General features: G+C 32.4%; 1 protein-coding gene and 1 non-coding gene across 2 annotated transcripts; both read left to right on the plus strand.

The window, feature by feature from the left end:
• The first annotated feature begins 5,966 nt into the window (after positions 1-5,966).
• Positions 5,967-6,074, plus strand: LOC130937952 (small nucleolar RNA R71). The gene has a single exon (XR_009069141.1). It is a non-coding gene; the product is annotated as a small nucleolar RNA R71 (small nucleolar RNA).
• Positions 6,075-18,680: 12,606 nt separating this feature from the next.
• Positions 18,681-20,861, plus strand: LOC130934777 (gibberellin 3-beta-dioxygenase 2-like). The gene is made up of 2 exons (XM_057864314.1): positions 18,681-19,156; positions 20,288-20,861. The coding sequence occupies exons 1-2, from the start codon at positions 18,681-18,683 to the stop codon at positions 20,859-20,861; spliced, it is 1,050 nt and encodes a 349-aa protein (XP_057720297.1).
• The last annotated feature ends 2,580 nt before the right edge of the window (positions 20,862-23,441 follow it).

Genomic DNA, 23,441 nt, shown 5'->3' on the forward strand with positions numbered 1-23,441 from the left:
AATTTCAGATAAGCGAATGGAGATGCTTTGTCCCTTCCGTCTCTCTGCTTTCCTACTGTCTTCATCCAATCCTTCTTACTCCTTTCCATGGCAAGCTGTATGTTGGGCATCACTGTTGTCAATGGCTACAGTCTCGTCCTCTCAGTGAAAATGTTCAACGCGCTCTGTCACAGCACGGCTAATCATCTGTCGGTTCTCAATCAGGTTGAAATAGAATCCAGTGATTCTTTTGCGTTTGTCACTAACGTCCAGCCTTCAGGAGTTTGAAGCTCGTCACAGTCATTCAATCCTTGAATCCTACTCAGAATACCACAGACAAGGTTTAGACCTTCCAGATTCTCTTAAATTCTGCCATCAATTCTAGCTTATACCACGAAGATTCTGATTAAGGAATCCAAGAGATATCCACTCAATCTAAGGTAGAACGGAGGTGGTTGTCAGGCACATGTTCATAGGTGAGAATGATGATGAGTGTCACGGATCATCACATTCATCAAGTTGAGGAACAAGTGATATCTTAGAACAAGAACAAGCTGAATTGAATAGAAGAACAATAGTAATTGCATTAATACTCGATGTACAGCAGAGCTCCACACCTTAATCTATTATGTGTATAAACTCCACTGTTGAAAATACATAAGAACAAGGTCTAGGCATGACCGTGAGGCCAGCCCCCATAATCTAAGAACTAGACGTCCAAAGATGATCCTAAGATCTAAAGTGATCAAAAGATGATCAAAAATCCAAAGATGAAAATACAATAGTGAAAGGTCCTATTTGTAGAGAACTAGTAGCTTAGGGTTTACAAAGATGAGTAAATGACATAAAAATCTACTTCCGGGCCCACTTGGTGTGTGCTTGGGCTGAGCATTGAAGCTTTCATGTGTAGAGACTTTTCTTGGAGTTAAACGCCAGCTTTTGTGCCAGTTTGGGCGTTTAACTCCCATTCTTGTGCCAGTTCCGGCGTTAAACGCCAGAATTCTTGAGCTGACTTGAAACGCCTGTTTGGGCCATCAAATCTCGAGCAAAGTATGGACTATTATACATTGATGGAAAGCCCAGGATGTCTACTTTTCAACGCATTTGAGAGCGCGCCAATTGGGATTCTATAGCTCCAGAAAATCTACTTCGAGTTCAGGGAGGTCAGAATCCAACAGCATCTACAGTCCTTTTCAGCCTCTGAATCAGATTTTTGCTCAGGTCCCTCAATTTCAGCCAGAAAATACCTGAAATCACAGAAAAATACACAAACTCATAGTAAAGTCCATAAAATTGAATTTTAACTAAAAATTAATAAAAATATAATAAAAACTAACTAAAACATACTAAAAATAATGCCAAAAAGCGTATAAATTATCCGCTCATCACAACACCAAACTTAAATTGTTGCTTGTCCCCAAGCAATTGAAAATCAAATAAGATAAAAAGAAGATAATATGTAATAAATTCCAAAAACATCTATGAAGATCAGTATTAATTAGATGAGCGGGGCTTTTAGCTTTTTGCCTCTGAACAGTTTTGGCATCTCACTCTATCCTTTGAAATTCAGAATGATTGGCTTCTATGGGAACTCGGAATCTAGATAGTGTTATTGATTCTCCTAGTTAAGTATGATGATTCTTGAACACAACTACTCTATGAGTCTTGGCCGTGGCCCAAAGCACTCTGTCTTCCAATATTACTACCGGATACATATATGCCACAGACACATAACTGGGTGAACCTTTTCAGATTGTGACTCAGCTTTGCTAGAGTCCCCAATTAGAGGTGTCCAGGGTTCTTAAGCACACTCTTTTTGCCTTGGATCACAACTTCATTATTTTTTTTCTTTTTCTTTTTTCCCTTTCTTTTTTTTTCATTTTTTTTGTATTCACTGCTTTTTCTTGCTTCAAGAATTATTTTTATTATTTTTCAGATTCTCAGTAACATGTCTCCTTTTTTCATCATTCTTTCAAGAGCCAATTATTCATGAACAACAAATTCAAAAGACATATGCACTGTTCAAGCATACATTCAAAAGTCAAAGTATTGCCACCACATCAAAATAATTAATCTGTTATAAAATTCAAAATTCATGCAATTCTTCTCTTTTTCAATTAAGAACATTTTTCATTTAAGAAAGGTGATGGATTCATAGGACATTTATAACTTTAAGGCATAGACACTAAGACACTAATGATCATAAGACACAAACATAGATAAACATAAGCATAAAAATTCGAAAAACAGGAAAATAAAGAACAAGGAGATTAAAGAACGGGTCCACCTTAGTGATGGCGGCTTGTTCTTCCTCTTGAAGATCTTATGGAGTGCTTGAGCTCCTCAATGTCTCTTCCTTGCCTTTGTTGCTCCTCTCTCATGATTCTTTGATCTTCTCTAATTTCATGGAGAAGGATGGAATGTTCTTGGTGCTCCACCCTTAGTTGTCCCATGTTGGAACTCAATTCTCCTAGGGAGGTGTTAATTTGCTCCCAATAGTTTTGTGGAGGAAAGTGCATCCCTTGAGGCATCTCAGGGATTTCATGATGAGTGGGATCTCTTGTTTGCTCCATCCTTTTCTTAGTGATGGGCTTGTCCTCATCAATGAGGATGTCTCCCTCTATGTTAACTCCAACTGAATTACAGAGGTGACAAATGAGATGAGGGAAGGCTAACCTTGCCAAGGTAGAGGACTTGTCCGCCACCTTATAAAGTTCTTGGGATATAACCTCATGAACTTCTACTTCCTCTCCAATCATGATGCTATGAATCATGATAGCCCGGTCTATAGTAACTTCGGACCGGTTGCTAGTGGGAATGATTGAGCGTTGGATAAACTCCAACCATCCCCTAGCCACGGGCTTGAGGTCATGCCTTCTCAGTTGAACCGGCTTCCCTCTTGAATCTCTCTTCCATTGAGCTCCCTCTTCACAAATGTCTATGAGGACTTGGTCCAACCTTTGATCAAAGTTGACCCTTCTAGTGTAAGGGTGTTCGTCTCCTTGCATCATGGGCAAGTTGAATGCCAACCTTACATTTTCCGGACTAAAATCTAAGCATTTCTCCCGAACCATTGTAAGCCAATTCTTTGGGTCCGGGTTCACACTTTGATCATGGTTCTTGGTGATCCATGCATTGACATAGAACTCTTGAACCATTAAGATTCCGACTTGTTGAATGGGGTTGGTAAGAACTTCCTAACCTCTTCTTCGGATCTCATGTCGGATCTCTGGATACTCACTCTTTTTGAGTTTGAAAGGGACCTCGGGGATCACCTTCTTCATGGCCACAACTTCATAGAAGTGGTCTTGATGCACCCTTGAGATGAATCTCTCCATCTCCCATGACTCGGAGGTGGAAGCTTTTGCCTTTCCTTTCCTCTTTCTAGAGGTTTCTCCGGCCTTAGGTGCCATAAATGGTTATGGAAAAACAAAAAGCAATGCTTTTACCACACCAAACTTAGAAGGTTTGCTCGTCCTTGAGCAAAAGAAGAAAGAAGAGAGTAGAAGAAGAAGAAATAGAGGAGATGGAGGGGGGCTTTGTGTTTCCGCCAAGGGGGAGAAGTAGTGTTTAGGTTGTGTGAAAATGAAAGAGTGAAGATGGGTATATATAGGAGTGGAGAGGGGGTGTATGGTTCGGCCATTATGGATGGGTTTGGGAGGGAAAGTGGTTTGAATTTGAATAGTGAGGTAGGTGGGGTTTTATGAAGGATGGATGTGAATGGTGAAGAGAATGGTGGGATTTGATAAGTGAGGGGTTTTTGGGGAATAGGTGTTGAGGTGATTGGTGAATGGGTGAAGAAGAGAGAGAGTGGTGGGGTAGGTGGGGATCCTGTGGGATCCACAGATCCTGAGGTGTCAAGGATAATTCATCCCTGCACCAAGTGGCGAGCAAAAATGCTCCTTCTGCCAATCCTGGCGTTAAATGCCGGGCTGGTGCCCATTTCTGGCGTTTAACGCCAGCTTCCTGCCCATTCCTGGCGTTAAACGCCAGTCTGGTGCCCCTTTCTGGCGTTAAACGCCCAAAATGGTGCCAGACTGGGCGTTAAACGCCCATTTGCTGTCTTCACTGGCGTTTAAACGCCAGCAAGTTTTCCTCCAGGGTGTGCTATTTTTCTTTCTGTTTCTCATTCTATTTTTGCTTTTTCAATTAATTTTGTGACTTCACATGATCATCAACTTACAGAAAACATAAAATAACAAAGGAAAATAGATAAATATATCATTAGGTTGCCTCCCAACAAGCGCTTCTTTAATGTCAGTAGCTTGACAGTGGGCTCTCATGGAGCCTCACAGACACTCAGAGCAATGTTGGAACCTCCCAACACCAAACTTAGAGTTTGAATATGGGGGTTCAACACCAAACTTAGAAGTTGGTTGTGGCCTCCCAACACCAAACTTAAAGTTTGACTGTGTGGGCTCTGTTTGACTCTGTTTTGAGAGAAGCTCTTCATGCTTCCTCTCCATGGTTATAGAGGGATATCCTTGAGCCTTAAACACAAAGGATTCTTCATTCACTTGAATGATCAATTTTTCTCTGTCAACATCAATCACAGCCTTTGCTGTGGCTAGGAAGGGTCTGCCAAGGATGATGGATTCATCCATGCACTTCCCAGTCTCTAGGACTATGAAATCAGCAGGGATGTAATGGTCTTCAATCTTTACCAGAACATCCTCTACAAGTCCATAAGCTTGTTTTCTTGAATTGTCTGCCATCTCTAGTGAGATTCTTGCAGCTTGTACCTCAAAGATCCCTAGCTTCTCCATTACAGAGAGAGGCATGAGGTTTATGCTTGACCCTAGGTCACACAGAGCCTTCTCAAAGGTCATGGTGCCTATGGTACAAGGTATTGAGAACTTCCCAGGGTCCTGTCTCTTTTGAGGTAATCTCTGCCTAGTCAAGTCATCCAGTTCTTTGGTGAGCAAAGGGGGTTCATCCTCCCAAGTCTCATTACCAAATAACTTGTCGTTTAGCTTCATGATTGCTCCAAGGTATTTAGCAACTTGTTCTTCAGTGACATCTTCATCCTCTTCAGAGGAAGAATACTCATTAGAGCTCATGAATGGCAGAAGTAAATCCAATGGAATCTCTATGGTCTCAGTGTGAGTCTCAGATTCCCATGGTTCCTCATTAGGGAACTCATTGGAGGCCAGTGGACGTCCATTGAGGTCTTCCTTAGTGGCGATCATTGCCTCTTCCTCCTCTCTAAGTTCGGTCATGTGGGTCATGTTAATGGCCTTGCATTCTCCTTTTGGATTCTCTTCTGTATTGCTTGGAAGAGTACTAGGAGGGAGTTCAGTAATTTTCTTGCCCAGCTATCCCACTTGTGCCTCCAAATTCCTAATGGAGGACCTTGTTTCAGTCATGAAACTTTGAGTGGTTTTGATTAGATCAGCGACCATGGTTGCTAAGTCAGAATGGCTCTGCTTAGAATTCTCTGTCTGTTGCTGAGAAGATGATGGAAAAGGCTTGCCATTGCCAAACCTGTTTCTTCCACCATTATTGTTGTTGAAACCTTGTTGAGGTCTCTGTTGATCCTTCCATGAGAGATTTGGATGATTTCTCCATGAAGGATTACAGGTATTTCCATAGGGTTCTCCCATGTAATTCACCTCTTCCATTGAAGGGTTCTCAGGATCATAAGCTTCTTCTTCAGATGAAGCGTCCTTAGTACTGCCTGGTGCAGCTTGCATTCTAGACAGACTTTGAGAAATCATATTGACTTGCTGAGTCAATATTTTGTTTTGAGCCAATATGGCATTCAGAGTATCAATCTCAAGAACTCCTTTCTTCTGATTCGTCCCATTATTCACAGGATTCCTTTCAGAAGTGTACATGAATTGGTTATTTGCAACCATTTCAATGAGCTCTTGAGCTTCTGCAGGCGTCTTCTTTAGATGAAGAGATCCTCCAGCAGAGCTGTCCAATGACATTTTGGACAGTTCAGACAGACCATCATAGAAGATACCTATGATGCTCCATTCAGAAAGCATGTCAGAAGGACACTTTCTGATCAATTGTTTGTATCTTTCTCAAGCTTCAAAGAGGGATTCACCTTCCTTCTGTCTGAAGGTTTAGACTTCCACTCTAAGTTTACTCAATTTTTGAGGTGGAAAGAACTTTGCCAAGAAGGCATTGACTAGCTTTTCCCAAGAGTTCAGGCTTTCTTTAGGTTGTGAGTCCAACCATATCCTAGCTCTGTCTCTTACAGCAAAAGGGAATAGCATAAGTCTGTAGACCTCAGGGTCAACCCCATTGGTCTTGACAGTGTCACAGATTTGCAAGAATTCAGCTAAAAATTGATGAGGATCTTCCAATGGAAGTCCATAGAACTTGCAATTCTGTTGCATTAGAGAAACTAATTGAGGCTTAAGCTCAAAGTTGTTTGCTCCAATGGCAGGGATAGAGATGCTTCTCCCATAGAAGTCGGGAGTAGGTGCAGTAAAGTCACCCAGCACCTTCCTTGCATTGTTGGCATTATTGTTGTTTTCGGCTGTCATGTCTTCTTCTTGTTTGAAGATTTCTGTTAGGTCCTCTACAGAGAGTTGTGCTTTAGCTTCTCTTAGCTTTCGCTTCAAGGTCCTTTCAGGTTCAGGGTCAGCCTCAACAAAAATGCTTTTGTCTTTGCTCCTGCTCATATGAAAGAGAAGAGAACAAGAAAATATGGAATTCTCTATGTCACAGTATAGAGATTTCTTGAGGTGTCAGAGGAAAAGAAAAATAGAAGGAAGAGGTAGAATAATTCGAACTTATCAAGAAAGATAGAGTTCGAATTGTGCATTGAGGAGGAGTGTTAGTCCATAAATAGAAGGATGTGAGAAGAGGGGAAGAAATTTTCGAAACTTAAAGTGAATTAATTAAAAGAAATTTTGAAAAATGGTAATTGATTTTCGAAAACTAAGATTGGGAAAGAAATAAAGTGAAATTGAAAAAGATTTTTAAATTAGAAATAAAAAAGATATGATTGAAAAATTAATTTTGAAAAAAAATGTGATTGAAAAGACATAGTTTTAAAAAGATGTGATTGAGAAGATATGATTTGAAAAACAATTTAAAAAGATTTGATTTTGAAAATTAATGACTTGGCTAACAAGAAATTTAAAAGATATGATTCAGACATTAAACCTTTCTCAACAGAAAAGGCAACATACTTGAAATGTTGAATCAAATCATTAATTGTTAGCAAGTATTTTTTAAAATGGAAAGAAATTGATTTTGAAAATATATAATTGAAAAGATATGATTTGAAAAAGATTTGATTTTGAAAAATTATGAAAACTTGAAAAAAATTTGAATTAAAAACAAAATCTTCCCTCTTGTGCCATCCTGGCATTAAACGCCCAGAATGGTATACATTCTGGCGTTTAACGCCCAAAACTCACCCCTTTTGGGCGTTAAACGCCCAGCCAGGCACCCTGGCTGGCGTTTAAACGCCAGTTTTCCTTCCTCACTGGGCGTTTTGAACCCCCGGCTTTTTCTGTGTAATTCATCTGCTGTATGTTCTGAATTTTCAATTTTCTGTATTATTGACTTGAAAAGACACAAATTAAAATATTTTTTTGAATTTTTAATGATGAGGAATAATCAAAATCCAACTAAAATCAAATAAACAATGCATGCAAGACACCAAACATAGAAGTTTGTATACTATTGACACTAACAAATTGAGAATGCATGTGAGAAACAACGAAACACTCAAGACAAGAGAATTTAAAGATCAGAATAAGGAAATCATCAAGAACAACTTGAAGATCAATTAAGACACATGAATGAATTCGAAAAATGCAAGAAGAAAAGAAACATGCAATTGACACCAAACTTAAAGTGAGACACTAGACTCAACAAGAAATATAAAATATTTTTGGTTTTTATGATTTTATAATTTTTTTTGGATTTTTTGAAAATTGAGTGAAAAAGAAAATAAGGATATCAAAATTCTTAATGAGAATTCCAGAAATCATGCAATGTTAGTCTAAATCTTTAGTCTAAAGAAATTAGACATGGCTAGCCAAGCTTCAGCAGGACATTACATTCAAGAGCTAAATTGATGAGAATCAATCAGCTTTGGTGATGATAAGAACATCACCTTGAAACACTAGAATTCATTCTTAAGAACTCTGAAGAAAAATACCTAAGCTAAGCAACAAGATGAACCATCAGTTGTCCAAACTCAAACAATCCCCGGCAACGGCGCCAAAAACTTGGTGCACGAAATTGTGATCATCAATGGCACCATCAACATGGTACGCTCAATTGCAATCTCAACTCTTTATCACAACTTCGCACAACTAACCAGCAAGTGCACTGGGTCGTCCAAGTAATAAACCTTACGCGAGTAAGGGTCGATCCCATGGAGATTGTTGGTATGAAGCAAGCTATGGTCACCTTGTAAATCTCAGTCAGGCAGATTCAAATGGTTATGGATGATTTATGAATAAAGCATAAAATAAAGATAGAGATACTTATGTAATTCATTGGTGAGAATTTCAGATAAGCGAATGGAGATGCTTTGTCCCTTCCGTCTCTCTGCTTTCCTACTGTCTTCATCCAATCCTTCTTACTCCTTTCCATGGCAAGCTGTATGTTGGGCATCACCGTTGTCAATGGCTACAGTCCCGTCCTCTCAATGAAAATATTCAACGCGCTCTGTCACAACACGGCTAATCATCTGTCGGTTCTCAATCAGGTTGGAATAGAATCCAGTAATTCTTTTGCGTCTGTCACTAACGCCCAGCTTTCAGGAGTTTGAAGCTCGTCACAGTCATTCAATCCTTGAATCCTACTCAGAATACCACAGACAAGGTTTAGACCTTCCGGATTCTCTTGAATGCCGCCATCAATTCTAGCTTATACCACGAAGATTCTGATTAAGGAATCCAAGAGATATCCACTCAATCTAAGGTAGAACGGATGTGGTTGTCAGGCACACGTTCATAGGTGAGAATGATGATGAGTGTCACGGATCATCACATTCATCAAGTTGAGGAACAAGTGATATCTTAGAACAAGAACAAGCTAAATTGAATAGAAGAACAATAGTAATTGCATTAATACTCGAGGTACAGTAGAGCTCCACACCTTAATCTATTGTGTGTAGAAACTCCACCGTTGAAAATACATAAGAACAAGGTCTAGGCATGGCCGTGAGGCCAGCCCCCATAATCTAAGAACTAGACGTCCAAAGATGATCCTAAGATCTAAAGTGATCAAAAGATGATCAAAACTCCAAAGATGAAAATACAATAGTGAAAGGTCCTATTTGTAGAGAACCAGTAGCTTAGGGTTTACAAAGATGAGTAAATGACATAAAAATCCACTTCCGGACCCACTTAGTGTGTGCTTGGGCTGAGCATTAAAGCTTTCATGTGTAGAGACTTTTCTTGGAGTTAAACGCCAGCTTTTGTGCCAGTTTGGGCGTTTAACTCCCATTCTTGTGCCAGTTCTGGCGTTAAACGCCAAAATTCTTGAGCTGACTTGGAACGCCTGTTTGGGCCATCAAATCTCGAGCAAAGTATAGACTATTATACATTGCTGGAAAGCCCAGGATGTCTACTTTCCAACGCAATTGAGAGCGCGCCAATTGGGCTTCTGTAGCTCCAGAAAATCCACTTCGAGTGCAGGGAGGTCAGAATCCAACAGCATCTGCAGTCCTTTTCAGCCTCTGAATCAGATTTTTGCTCAGGTCCCTCAATTTCAGCCAGAAAATACCTGAAATCATAGAAAAACACACAAACTCATAGTAAAATTCAAAAAAGTAAATTTTAACTAAAAACTAATAAAAATATAATAAAAACTAACTAAAACATACTAAAAACATACTAAAAACAATGCCAAAAAGCGTATAAATTATCCGCTCATCAGTGATTATGAAGATTGTTACGAACAGGATAAAGCCAATCCTAAACGATAGAATCTCTCCCAATCAGTCTAGCTTTGTACTTGGTAGGAGGATTCATGACAACATTATTATTGTGCAAGAAATTGTTCATATGATAAAGAAGTCCCAGAATAAAAAAGGCTTCATGGCCATTAAGATAGACCTTGAGAAAGCATATGACCATCTCAATTGCAACTTCATAGAGCGGTGTCTCATTGATTTCCCAATCCCTCAAGAGTTGGTCAGGCTCATCATGCATTGTGTAAGAACTCCTAGCTTCAGGGTTCTTTGGAATGGAAAAGTGACGAATAGATTCTATCCCTCGTGCGGTATTAGGCAGGGAGACCCACTATCCCCTTATCTATTAGTTATTTGCTTGGATATAATTTCACATATGATTGAAGATTTGGTTGATGAGGAAGAGTGGAAGCCATTTATGTTCAATAGAAATGGGATCAAGATTTTTCATTTGATGTTTGCGAACGACTTGATGCTATTTGCAGAGGCAACCCAAAGTCAGATGCGAGTGATAAGAAAGTATCTGTAGAATTTTTACAAGACCTCGGGACAGATTGTCAATGCTAAGAAGACACAAATTTACTTCTCTCGTGAAACTCCAGATAGGTATAGGAGAGATATAATGGTAGTCGCTGGTTTTAAAGAAACCAAGGAGTTGAGCCGTTATCTGGGACCTTTTTTGTTGGAAGGAGGGTGGAAGATCAAGAGATACAAATATATCATGGAGAAAGTAAAAAAAATTGAAGGGGTGAAAACAAAAGAGCCTCTCTATGGCATAGAGAATTGTCCTAGCCCAATCTGTCATTTCTCCCATGACAAACCACGCCATGCAACACAGCAAAGTGCCTAAATTTGTGTGTAACAATGTGAAACTGGCGTAAAGAAAATTTATTTGAGGTACAAATGAGACATTCAGAAAAACACATTTAATTAACTGGAGGACCTTTTGTCTCCCCAAAGATGTTGGAAGCTGGGGTTAAAGAATTTGGAGGATATGAATAAAGCTTTTCTGACAAAAATTTGCTGGGAGATGATAACAAAGCCTAACACGCTATGGGTAAAGGTATTATGGAATAAATATGGCAATGAACCCCCGAACAATCTTAGGAAAGTTAAAACTGGAAGCTCTGGTCTATGGAGAGCCTTATCCTACTTATGGCAGTTTGTGGACAACAGTAAGATGTAGAGAGTAGAGAACGAAAAAAGCACCAAATTTTGGACGAACCAATGGTTAAGTCTAGAGGGCTCACTGTTGGATTTAGCCCAATCCAATAGATTGATTCAGGATATCAGTGCCAATGTGCAATGTTATGTTATAGAAGAAGGATAGTGGAGATGAGGGGAGTTGAAGGAGATTCTCACGCAACAAGTGCTAGACAAACTAGCAACTACTCCCACCCTGAAGTTTAATGATCCCCCTGATGCTTTGGCTTAGAAGCATTCTCAGGATGGTAAATTCTCGGGGAAATCCACCTATTATACTCTCAGCGCTCTCCCCTTGGAGCAGAAAGGTGTGGAAGCTAACCTGAAAAGTTAAATGCCCTATGAAAAACAAGACCTTTCTCTGGCTAGCAACTCACATCAGGCTCTTGACAAACGATAAAAAGCATAAATGGTATGCAACCTTTTCTCTGTGTTATAATAGTTGCAACGGTATAGAAAACGTCTTATATGTCTTACGGGACTGTGAGAAGGCTAAAGAGGTCTGAAAAAAGCTAATTAACTCTTAAAGGATAGTAGAATTCTTTGGCTAGAACCTCATGGACTGGGTGAAAAACAGTTGTGCTGATAATTGGAGTTGTTCTGTCAGGATTGATTGGAACTTTGTTTTTCCAGTAGCGTGCTGGAGACTCTAGAAATGGAAAATTTTGAAAATATTTCAGAACAATTTTAGAAAGTCATGGAATCCTCATATCCATATTTTAGATTTGGCTTACAATATACAACAAGCCTTTGAGAAGAAAGGGGAGTCTCCTTTGCCAATCCCCAGAAAAGAGATTCAAGTCAAGTAGCAGATAAAGAACCAGGCAATGCGGGTTGTGATGGCTTAATTCGCAACAATGAAGAGAAATGAATTATCAGATATGCAAGAAATCTTGGATCTTACTCGGCTTTCATCGCTGAACTATGGGGCTTTTATATTGGTTTGGAAATGGCCTGGACCCTGAGATTCAGGAAATCTGGGTGGAAAGCAATTCTCGAGCTATTATAGATAGCCTTTCAACCTTGAAAATGAATTGCAAGAAAGGAACTGTGCTCTATTATCGGATCAAGGAGGTTCTGAACAAAAATTGAGAGATCCGTATATCCCATACTTACAGAGAAGCGAAGAGTTGTACCAATTGGTTAGCAAACTAGAGCTTGAAGAATGGTATAGAGACAAAGTACCGGAATGAATTCCTGTGGGAGTCTCTCAGTTATTAATGAATGATGCCATGGGAATTGTTATTCCTTGGATGGTTTCCTTGATTATTTAGTTTTGTTTCGGGCCTTTAGCCTCTCTTGTAAACCAAGGAAAAAAATTACTTGAAATTGGTTTTTAGAGTGAACATGGTTGAAACAAAATATTTGACACATCAAAAATCATATAACAAAATTCAGTTATGAGTAGCATTATTTCAAGTTTTATTGTGTAACTTAGTTGAATTTAATGTCTGTTTGAAAAATTTTAAAAATTATTTTTTTGAGCTTTTGACCTATAAAAAATAGTAGAATTAATGTCTGGTGTAATTTCTAAAATTAAATTGTAACTTTCTAAAAAATTATTTAAGTGCTTATAAAGAAGTTAAAAAAATAACTTTTCTCATAATAAAAAACTTTTTTTATCACATTCCTTTTAAATTAAACATTTTTAGAACTAAAAAACCAAATACAAAATAACTTATTTATAAGCTATTTTTAATAAAAGCATTTATTATTTAAGTTATTTTTCAAAAGAAGTTTAATTAAATTGTTTATCCAAATTGAATTTCAGTTTATAAAAAAATTTAAATGTGTAATATTATTCGTAATGAAATTTCTTTACGATGGAATAGAGATTTTTTATTTTTATAAATTAAATAAATGTAATAATTATCAAAATAAATAATTTTAAAAATATTTACCGAAATAAATAATCCTCTCTTATTTCGTTTATACTGTAAACGATATAATTTTGCATGTATCTCGTTTACAGTGTAAACGAGATCAGAGAAGTATGCAACACGTGTGTATCTCGTTTACACTGTAAACAAGATACATGTATTTTAAAGAAAAAAATAAAAATAATAAAAAATATTAATAATATCAATAATCCAAACGTTTAGCATGTAATTAGTACATAAAAAGGTTGGTAGAAGAGATTTTTTTTTTTGGTGATGGTAGAAGAGATTAAAATAAATATATTTGATCAATTAGTACTTAAAAAGGTTGATGGAATAGTGGGTTAACTCTATCTCATCAACCTTTCTGAGTGCTAATTGATCAAATTTATCAATTTTAATCTCTCCTACCTACTATTTTATGTACTAATTGCTAGGCATGGCAAAACTCCCCGAGACGCCGGGATCCCTGCGAGGACTGCCCCGAATGGGGATCCGACTATGGGAAATTTTCTCCGTGGGGATGGGGACGGGGGACAAAATTCCCCCAAGGCAGGCGCGAGGACTCGAGCGGGGATCCCAGTCCCATCCCCGCTAATCTCCGAAGTTCATAAATTTACAAAATTGTCCTTAATAGTTTATTTCTCATATATGTTTTTTAGTCATTTCACACACACATATACACACATATATATGTCAACCCAAAACTCATAATCCTCATTTGCATAACTCTTATTCAATTCAGAAATCCCTAACGTTGTCCATACTCCATCCAACCTCTTTGCAGCCACCCTCTCGCCGCTCTCCCTTCTCACCGCATTATCACACCTCACCGTGCCATGATCCTTACTGCGTCGTGCTCTCTATTTGCGGCATTCCTTTCCGTAACTGTCGTCGTGTCCATTCTCCTCTCTGTTGCCGCGTCTCCCACCTTGTCCACTTTTCTATCCTCTGGCTCGCCGTTGCGTTCTCCCACTGCGTCATTTCGAAAGAAGTCACCATCTTGTCGTTTAGAATTTTTTGTATAAAATCTTGTTATTTTTGTATAGAATGGATACTTACATCTCTATTCATATGAAAATTAATAATTAGTTAGAACTATCCGATAGATGGGGAATGGGGTCCCTGCGAAAAATGGAGCCATGTGAAAAATGGAGATGGGGAGCAATATTCTCCCACGGCGGGAAACGGAGACAGGGACGGAGAGTAAATCTAGGGGCAGGGATGGGGACACAGGGAGGCATCCCCCACTCCTGCCCTGCCCCATTGACATCTCTACTAATTGCTTACTAAAATTTTGAATTATTGATATTTTTTACTATTTTTAATTTTTTTTTAAAAAATACATGTATATATGTATTGTATATTTTTCTCTGATCTTATTTACACTATAAACGCAACATATGCAAAATTATCTCGTTTACAGTATAAATAAGATAAGAGAAAAATATTTATTTTGATAAATATTTTTAAAATTATTTATTTTAATAATTATTGTATTTTTAATTTATAAAAGTAAAAAAATTCGTGTTTATTGGGACTAAAATTGTAAAATAGATTAAATCATAATTAACCTCTACCCCCTCCCCCCCAAAAAAACTTTGGAAAATTGAAAAATAGAGGTTCTGGAAGTTTAACGATATCTTTCTTCATTTATTATTAATTTAACGATATCTTTCATCATTAAATGTCTGCTATATTGCTCTTTCTTCATTTATTATTAATTTAACGATATCTTTCATCATTAAGCGTTTCGTTAGAAAAAGTGATACTAAAACTAAGTGATTGAAACTCAATATCATGTTTAGCAGTTAGAAATTAAAATGAAAATTTTAATTTTTATATCTAAAAATTTAGTTCTTTCAATACTTCTAAAACATAAAGATATAAAAGATTAAAATTTTAAAGATAAAGACTGAAATTTTAATAATATTTTTTTAAAAAAATATTTTAATTTAATTTTTAAAATTTTAAATTTATTTTTTAATTGCTATATTTATTTTAAATTAAACATAATACTGAGTCATAATTCAGTCCAATATATTTTATACCAAACATAATACAAAAATTTAATTCAATTTCAGTCTCTCAATTTCTATCAACTAATTTCAATCTTTCGATCTTAATCTCTTTTCTAAATGTAGTCTAAATGTATGATATATTGTTAGTTTCTCATTTCATTTTTTTCCTTAAAATATGTTGTATTATTGTAAAAGAGTAAAATATTGACTAGCAAATAAGCAAGCTCCTGTTACATAGGAGTAATATTAGGAAAATAAAAAAATTAATATAAATCATTTAAATTTATTTTATTTAATATTTATTTATTATATAATATATTAAATAAAATTAAAAATAGTAAATTTTGATAATTTTTATTAATATTTTTTTATCATCAAATATATCTGATTATGTAAATTGTGTAAAATACTTTTACATTATTGTCGTTAAATTTAATTGTAAGACTAAACAAGATATGAACGATGAATTTATAACGCTAACAGTTATGATATAAATCTTCAACAAAGATTATAATACAGAGTCAAGAAGAGATATATCTAAATACATTGAAAATTTTAAATTTACAATTAAAATAAAATAATTTTCCATTCTGTATTCCATAATGCGAAAATTGGTTAGAGAAATCGCGCATTCGCTGTTTTCTTTGCATTATTTCTTTGTTCATTAAATAAATATTTAAACTAGTAGTCTTTAATAAAATTTAGATTGAAACAGTTTAATTTCTAAAAAATTTTATTATTTAATAAGTAGTATTGTGAATTACTTTTGTCACACAAATTAATTCTCTTAAAAAAATTATTATAAAATAAATTTATCTCTTTATAAAGAGTCTATTTTGTTTCGAAAACTTCTAAATTTTATTTTATTAAGATTAATTTGAATGTTTACTCTAATATTAATAGTTAATAGCTATTGCAATATATGATTTGATTATTTTTTAATATTGTTAGTTATGAACATATGATATCTATTGGATATCATATACTAGCGAACAATTTTATTATTATTATTATTATTATTATTATTATTATTATTATTATTATTATTATTGAGTTTATTAATTTTCTTATTAATCATTAAGTAGTTTCGAAAAATGTGTTTTGATTCATGCATGAACGATTATCAATTATATTTCTTACCAAATTACAATTATCCATTATTAAATTTAATTTGTTTTTCAATCCTTAATTACGTATTATTACCAAATTTGTTAATTTTTTTTCAATTCCGTGCCAAAATACGTATTACCAATGAATATATTTGCATCAAATATTATTGTTTGTGTGTATATAATTCTTTTGTTTTTTCATCATTCGATTCGCTGTGGCTGATAACTATTATATTGAATTTTTTTATAGTATTTTTTATTATGATAAATTTATGAAATATGGATATTTTGTCGAATATATTTCGGACACGATATTCACTAACAATTACATGCGTGTTTGCTGTATTTAATCGTATCTTAATAAAAAATAAAATATTTTTTTTTATACACACTTGGATACACCTAAATACCATAACCTGTCAGCGTATTCAGTCTTATTGTTAACATATATTTTTAAAATAAATTTAGATATAGTATATATTATTATTTATTAAAACAAAAAATATTTTAAATATTTGATATAATTAAAATAATACATTAAAAATAATTAAAAAATTAATTCTTATATTCTAGTATCAATAAAATATCAAAATATCATTATGATTTATCTAAAAAATACTTTATATTTTATATGTATGCGTGTTTTCGTGTCTTATAAAATTTTAAAATTCCCATGTCAGCGTATCTCGTGTCATATTGTGTCCCGTATTCGTGTCAGTGTCCGTACATCATAATAATAGACTAAAAATTAATGCATCATAAATTTAAATTCTATCTAAAAATTATTACATCCACAAACTAAAATTTAAATCTTAATATTTATTTAAATAAATAAATAAATTATTATTTGACCAACTCAAATTAATTATTATGATATTGGATCTTATCCATACACTTGATAATAATCCATTTTGATTATATATTTCCATAATTGAGTTTGTTAATTGTATTAATAATTAATATTTCCTAAAAATTGTTTTTATATTCACGCATGAATCTTATTTGAGATATTTCTAACCATATCTATTGTCATTATCCACCGTTAACCTATAATTATTAATTATTAATTATAAATTAATGTATATTAATTTTTAACTATTAATTTAAAATTATTTATTTTTTCATTGAATTTGAAATATGCATCTAAAAAAATTATAAACATATTTAATTTATTTAACATATTTTTTATTTATGTAATTATATATATATATATATATATTTAGTAAATTATTTTGTAAAATTTTTATCGAATGTGAATCTTAATTTAAAGTCCATTTCTATAATACATTAAGACAAATTTAAAAATATTTTACAATTATTTTAGTTTGTCACAATTCATCTAACACACGACAAAAATACCGCACTGTTAAATTTATTATAAATTTTTTTCAGTTAAAAGTTCTATCATAAATTAAAAGTATAAAATTTTACCTCTAAAAAATTCATCAAAAATATTGAAACCAACTAATTTAAATATAAATTGTATAACTCATACTTATTAAGTATGGATCATCTCTTTTTTTTGGGAGTAATTTTTTCGTTTGATTTAAAATAAAACAAAATTTATCATAATTAGAGAGTCTTCAAAAAAGTACAAAATAATATGTTTTTTGAACTAAATTCTATGTCTTTAAGTGAATACAAAATAGTATTTTTTGTGAAGTAAATTCTATATTTATGACTAATTGGTTTGAACTTAATCTTATTTTAACTGATAATAAGACTAATCATATTATAAATTTTTTTATGATATTTTTTTTACAAATAATAGAAATATATTTGAATTTTTAATTATGCACTATATAAGTGGTATATATATTGTAAATAATTGCGGTAAAAGATAATCACATTGTAATAAAGTTAGATGAAAAATTTTTTTGTAAGAATAGATTTCAAATTATTAAAAGAATAAGAGAATAAAAAGATCATAAAAAAAATTACAACTTGTTTCTTAAAATGATCAACTTCAATAAAAAATAAAGAATACATTTATATTTTATGAAATAGTCAAAAAAAATATTTAAAAATTAAACAAAATACTTTAATTCTAGAACTTAGATTCGTGAAGGATAAAGAAAACACGGTATATAATCTTTAGTCGCACTAAAATAATTATGAGAATATTCAATCAATATATTTGTTATTAATACACCCATACATAACAAAGTTATAAATGCGTATAAATATCATATAAATGCTAATAATATATGATAACAATTATATTAGACTGATTGATAATAAGAATAATTAATAATTAGTATAATTAAAATCAGAATTATTTATAATTAAAATGATTGATAATTAATAAGTTGTGAGAGAAAATATGCTAATTTTTATATAATTATAAAAAAGATATATTCTTAAAATAAATCGAAAAGAAAGATACATATTAATACCAGAATATATTACGTCAATATTTTTTGCGCTAAAATATAATTCGTTCTAGAATAGTATAAATTATCAAATTTAATTTGGTAGGTTTCAATAATAGTTCCATACCCTTATAAATATCCCTTACAATATATCATTAACTCATCAATTAAGTTCTAATCTATTAAGCATATTGCAAAAGATCTCCATAACCTTCCTGGAGAAAATGGCGACAAGTGAATCTTGTGCTGTTGAAACCAAAACCCTCCCAATCCAACTTCCCCTTGACTTTTCTTCAATTCAATCCGTGCCTGAATCTCATGCATGGCCTGAATCAAATGAAGATCAAGTTGAAAACAATGGAGATGGGTCATTAGTGTTACCCATCATTGATCTCAATGATCCAAAAGCCATGGAACTCATAGGGTATGCATGTGAGAATTGGGGTGCATTCCAATTGAAGAACCATGGCATATCCAAGAGTGTTATTGAAGAGCTTGAAGTTGAGACAAAGAGGCTCTTTGATCTTCCAAAAGAGCAAAAGTTGAAGGCTCTTAGATCTCGTGATAATCCAACAGGATATGGAACTTTTTGGATTACACCTTTCTTCCAACAACGTATGTGGCAAGAAGGATTCACCATCATTGCTTCTGCTGTTCAAGATGCCAAAAAGATTTGGCCTAATGACTATCAACGCTTTTGGTAACTACAATTATTCTTACACTATATATGTTAGCAACTAATATTTTTCCACCAACATCTCATCATTTTCTTTAAAATTATTTTGGTTAGTTATTTTAAATTTTAGATTTTAAATCTCAGATCTTTAATTCTAAATCTAAAATTATAAAATAAATTTTAGAGTTGAGTAATATTGATTAATAAAAAATTAATTCTTTATACTTTTTTTATTATTATTAAAAAATATATAAGGAACCAATTTTTAGTTTGTTAACATTAATTGATCTATTTTAGAATTTACAATTTAGAGTTTAGAGAGTTAAGGATTTAAAATTTAGAAATAAATAAAATTATTTTAGAAAATTTAATTGATATTATCTAAAAAATATTAATTTTTTAACATTACTTAATTATTAATTAAAATATATTAGAGAGTCAACAAAAAATCTACTAATTTAGTTAATAATCAATTATTGAGTCTTATCCAAACAAATTCACTCATTCACTATTTTTTTAATTATTACTTTATTATTCTGACTTCTTTTTCTTTTCTCTCAGCATATCACCATTCTAGGTGAAAATAAGCAAGATCTATTATCTAGTTAATTAGCCTAAACTTAGATGTAATTTCTTATAATTTTTTTAAGTATTAAATTTGATTTATTATTGAGTCTAAGTTGATTTAATGTCTATTAAAAAGTTTGATAATTTTTTTTATAAAAATAAAAAAAATAAAAAATATTATTTATAAAAATTATTTTTAATAAAAATTACATATATACAATATGTTAAATTTAATATTTATAAAAATTATTTATAATAAAATATAATAAATTTAAAATATCTAATAATTTTGTTAATAATAAAAATTATTTACATATTTATTTATATTTAATAGGATCAGACAGATTTAACACATTAATAAGATAAATTAATAAATTTAAATTTAATCTATTAATATATTAAAATTTTATGATAATATGAGTCTGAACCTATTAAAATAGGTGAAAAATAATTTGACTGATTTAATTAAATTTCCATTTAATAATTTTCAATTATCGAGTGAAGTTAACTACACTTGACTTTCCACGGTTAAGATATCGTTTTAAAAAATTAATTGCTATATTGATCGAAACAATTCCTTTGTGGCAGTGATGCGATGAAGAAGTTCGAAGACGAATCAAGGGTGTTAATAGAGAAATTAATACACCTAAGCTTCAAATTCTTAGGAATTTCTGAAGAAGAAGAAAAGAATTGGGTTGGCCCGAACAATCATGCTGGTGCAATTCAATTGAATTCATACCCTATTTGTCCCAAACCTGAAAACGCCATGGGCATAGCTCCACACACAGACACTTCAATCTTCACACTCCTTCACCAAAGCCAAAGCAGTGGCCTTCACATCTTCAAGGATGGTTCGGGTTGGTTCACTGTGCCACTTGTACCTGACACCATTGTCATCAACACCGGTGATGTTCTTCACATGTTATCCAATGCAAGATTCAAATCAGCACTTCACAAAGTTTCAGTCAACAACGTTAAGCATAGGTACTCCATGGTCTATTTTTATCGGCCCACCATGGATCAAGTGGTTTCTCCTTTGGTTTCGAAGAATAACTCTGATGAGGAACCTCGTTTTCGTGCGTTGACTTTCAAGGAGTATGTTGGAATTAAGGACAAGTATCTTGACAAAGCCTTGTCAATTGTTAGCGTCAAAGAAGATTAAAGAGCGGGTGAAGATAACTGCATATGAATTTTCATTTTAAAAGAGACGATTATTATTACTAGAGCTAATGCTATTACCTTGTTTTATGTTCCTTTAATTTTTTTTTTTTTAATGTTAATGTTGTTTGTGTTTGGATGAGATGAAATAAAGATATGCTCTTATCGTGTCCCTAAAACAATAAATTTGAAATTATGTATCTAATCTTATTTGTGTTTGTTTATTTATTTTTGAAAGTATTGGCAATTTCTAAGAAATAAAAAAATGTAATACTATCTTTTAACCATTTATTTTCGAAAATAAATCCTAATATTAAAACAAACAGATTAAAATTGTAAAACATCAACTTTTTCTAAAATGTTTTATTATAATTTTTTTTAAAATATTATTTGTACACTAAAATTATCAGCTATTAAAATCAGTCACCAATGTATTTATTTGTGTATAAATACATGTATGGTTTAATTTATTTTCAATATATATTTGTATTTTAACATATATTTTATACTGATAACTGATTTTCGTACGTGACTGATTTTAGTGTACATATAATATTACTCAATTTTTTTTAAAAGCTTATAAATTTATCATGAACTTTTTTAAGAATTATTTACTTAGTATTTTATTATTTTGGAGACTTATAAATCTATTACAAAATTTTCATAATTTTATTACCCTTTATTTATTTATTTATTTTGAACAGATGCTACTGCACAGAACACTCCAATTAGTGTGACGTATTTTGTTAACACATTTTTCAAAACATCACATATTCATTATAACCTACCCGAAAAAAATTATTTGTGTATTTTCTTGAAAAACAATAAAAATCAATTTAAATCGACCAAAATTTACTTTTTTATGTTCATTAATTATCATTAAAATAAATAAATAATATTAAATTATTTTAAATTATTGTCACTCTAACCTTATCGGTAGAATTTCTGCCATGCAACTATGCAAGCCATTGGCATCAGTGGGTTCTTTATCCTTTATCAATAATTAATTACTTGAGTTGACTATACTACTATATAAGCTAATTAAATACAATAAATGTCTCATTAATTTTTTCGATTCTCATATTTCAATTACGATAATATCAAAGAGATAAAAAAATCCGTTCAAATATTTAAAATTATTTTATTTAATATTTATTTATTATAAAATATATTAAATAAAACTAAAAAAAATTAATAATTTTTTACTAATATATTTTTGTTATCAAACATTCTTAATTTTTCATTATTGCTTTTGGTTGCAATTACTACTATACTTTGCGTGTAGTAAATTGAGGCATTCATAATGTGAAAAAGAACAAAATAATTTATGAAAAAATTCAATTAGTCTTGTATTAATATACACAATAATATTCGAGAGACAAAAAAAAATTATTTTTTACATTTAAACAATTTTAATATTTAAATTCATCCAAGTGATTTTGAGTCACGCGCTTCTTTTTTTTCACTTTCTCTTCTTCCATCCTCTTTCTTCTTCTTCTTTCAAATACACGCATGCATTGTTCTTTTTCTTCATCCTTAATATTACGTCTTCTTTTTTTTTATTATTTTTCACTTTCATTACCGCCGTCACCAACACCACCACCACTACACTGTCACCTCCTCCTCCTCTTCCTCTTTCTCAATCTTTCTTCTTCTTTTCTCATTGAAAGTTTTTCTCCTCCTTTCTTTTCATCATCATCATCATCATCATCATCATCATCATCATCATCATCATCATCATTGTTGTTGTTGTCTTCTTCTTATAGATATCGTAGTTATCGTTATCGTCGTTATTGTTATTGTTTAATTTTTGCTATGTTGATGATGTTGTCTGATCCGAAATTGATTTTGAATGTTTTTTTGTTCACGATTGAGCCTTGTTTGTGTGCTTATTTTAGAACTAAGTTTATGTGTCGCAATCATTATATAATTTCGGTTTATTTCTGAATTAATTATGCCGCAATTGTTATGTAATTTCGGTTCATTTCCGAGTTAATTGTATCTCAATCTATTATATAATTTCGGTTCATTTCTGAGTTAATTGTGTCGCAATCATTATATAAGTTCGGTTCATTATTTCTGAATTAAGGTGCATTTGGATTCGTTGTCCTGCACAATTCAAAACTCTTTCTCCTCTTCCTCCTCATCTCTATTGCTTCTTCTTCTTCTTTTTCATCATTTTCTTCTTCATCTTCATCTTATCCTTCTTTTTTCATTTTCTTGTAGTTCTTCTTATTTCACTCTTTTAAAAGGAATAAAATCAAGAAAATTAAAAGAGAAGAAAATATCAAACAAAAAAGAAGAAAAAATATATTAACCTTATCTAATCCGAAATTAATTTTGGATGTATTTTTTTCATAATTCAGTCTTATTTGTGTGCTTGTTTTCGAACTGAATTTATGTGTCACAGTCATTATATAATTTCGGTTCGTTCCTGAGTTACTTTTGTCATAATTATTGTGTAATTTTGATTCATTTTTTAGTTAATTGTGTCGCAATTCATTATGTAATTTCGATTTATTTCTGAGTGAATTAAGGTGCATTTGGACTCGTTATCCTGCACAATTCAAAACTCTTTCTCCAT

Source organism: Arachis stenosperma, chromosome 6 (genome assembly GCF_014773155.1).
Source record: "Arachis stenosperma cultivar V10309 chromosome 6, arast.V10309.gnm1.PFL2, whole genome shotgun sequence".
Lineage (NCBI taxonomy): Eukaryota > Viridiplantae > Streptophyta > Magnoliopsida > Fabales > Fabaceae > Arachis > Arachis stenosperma.

What these genes read in the sequence shown, in the direction of transcription:
- LOC130934777 (XM_057864314.1), top strand. Translation starts at nt 18,681, where the DNA reads ATGGCGACAAGTGAATCTTGTGCTGTTGAAACCAAAACCCTCCCAATC. An exon ending in AATGACTATCAACGCTTTTG is followed by an intron (nt 19,157 to 20,287) that starts GTAACTACAATT and finishes CCTTTGTGGCAG; the next exon opens with TGATGCGATGAAGAAGTTCG.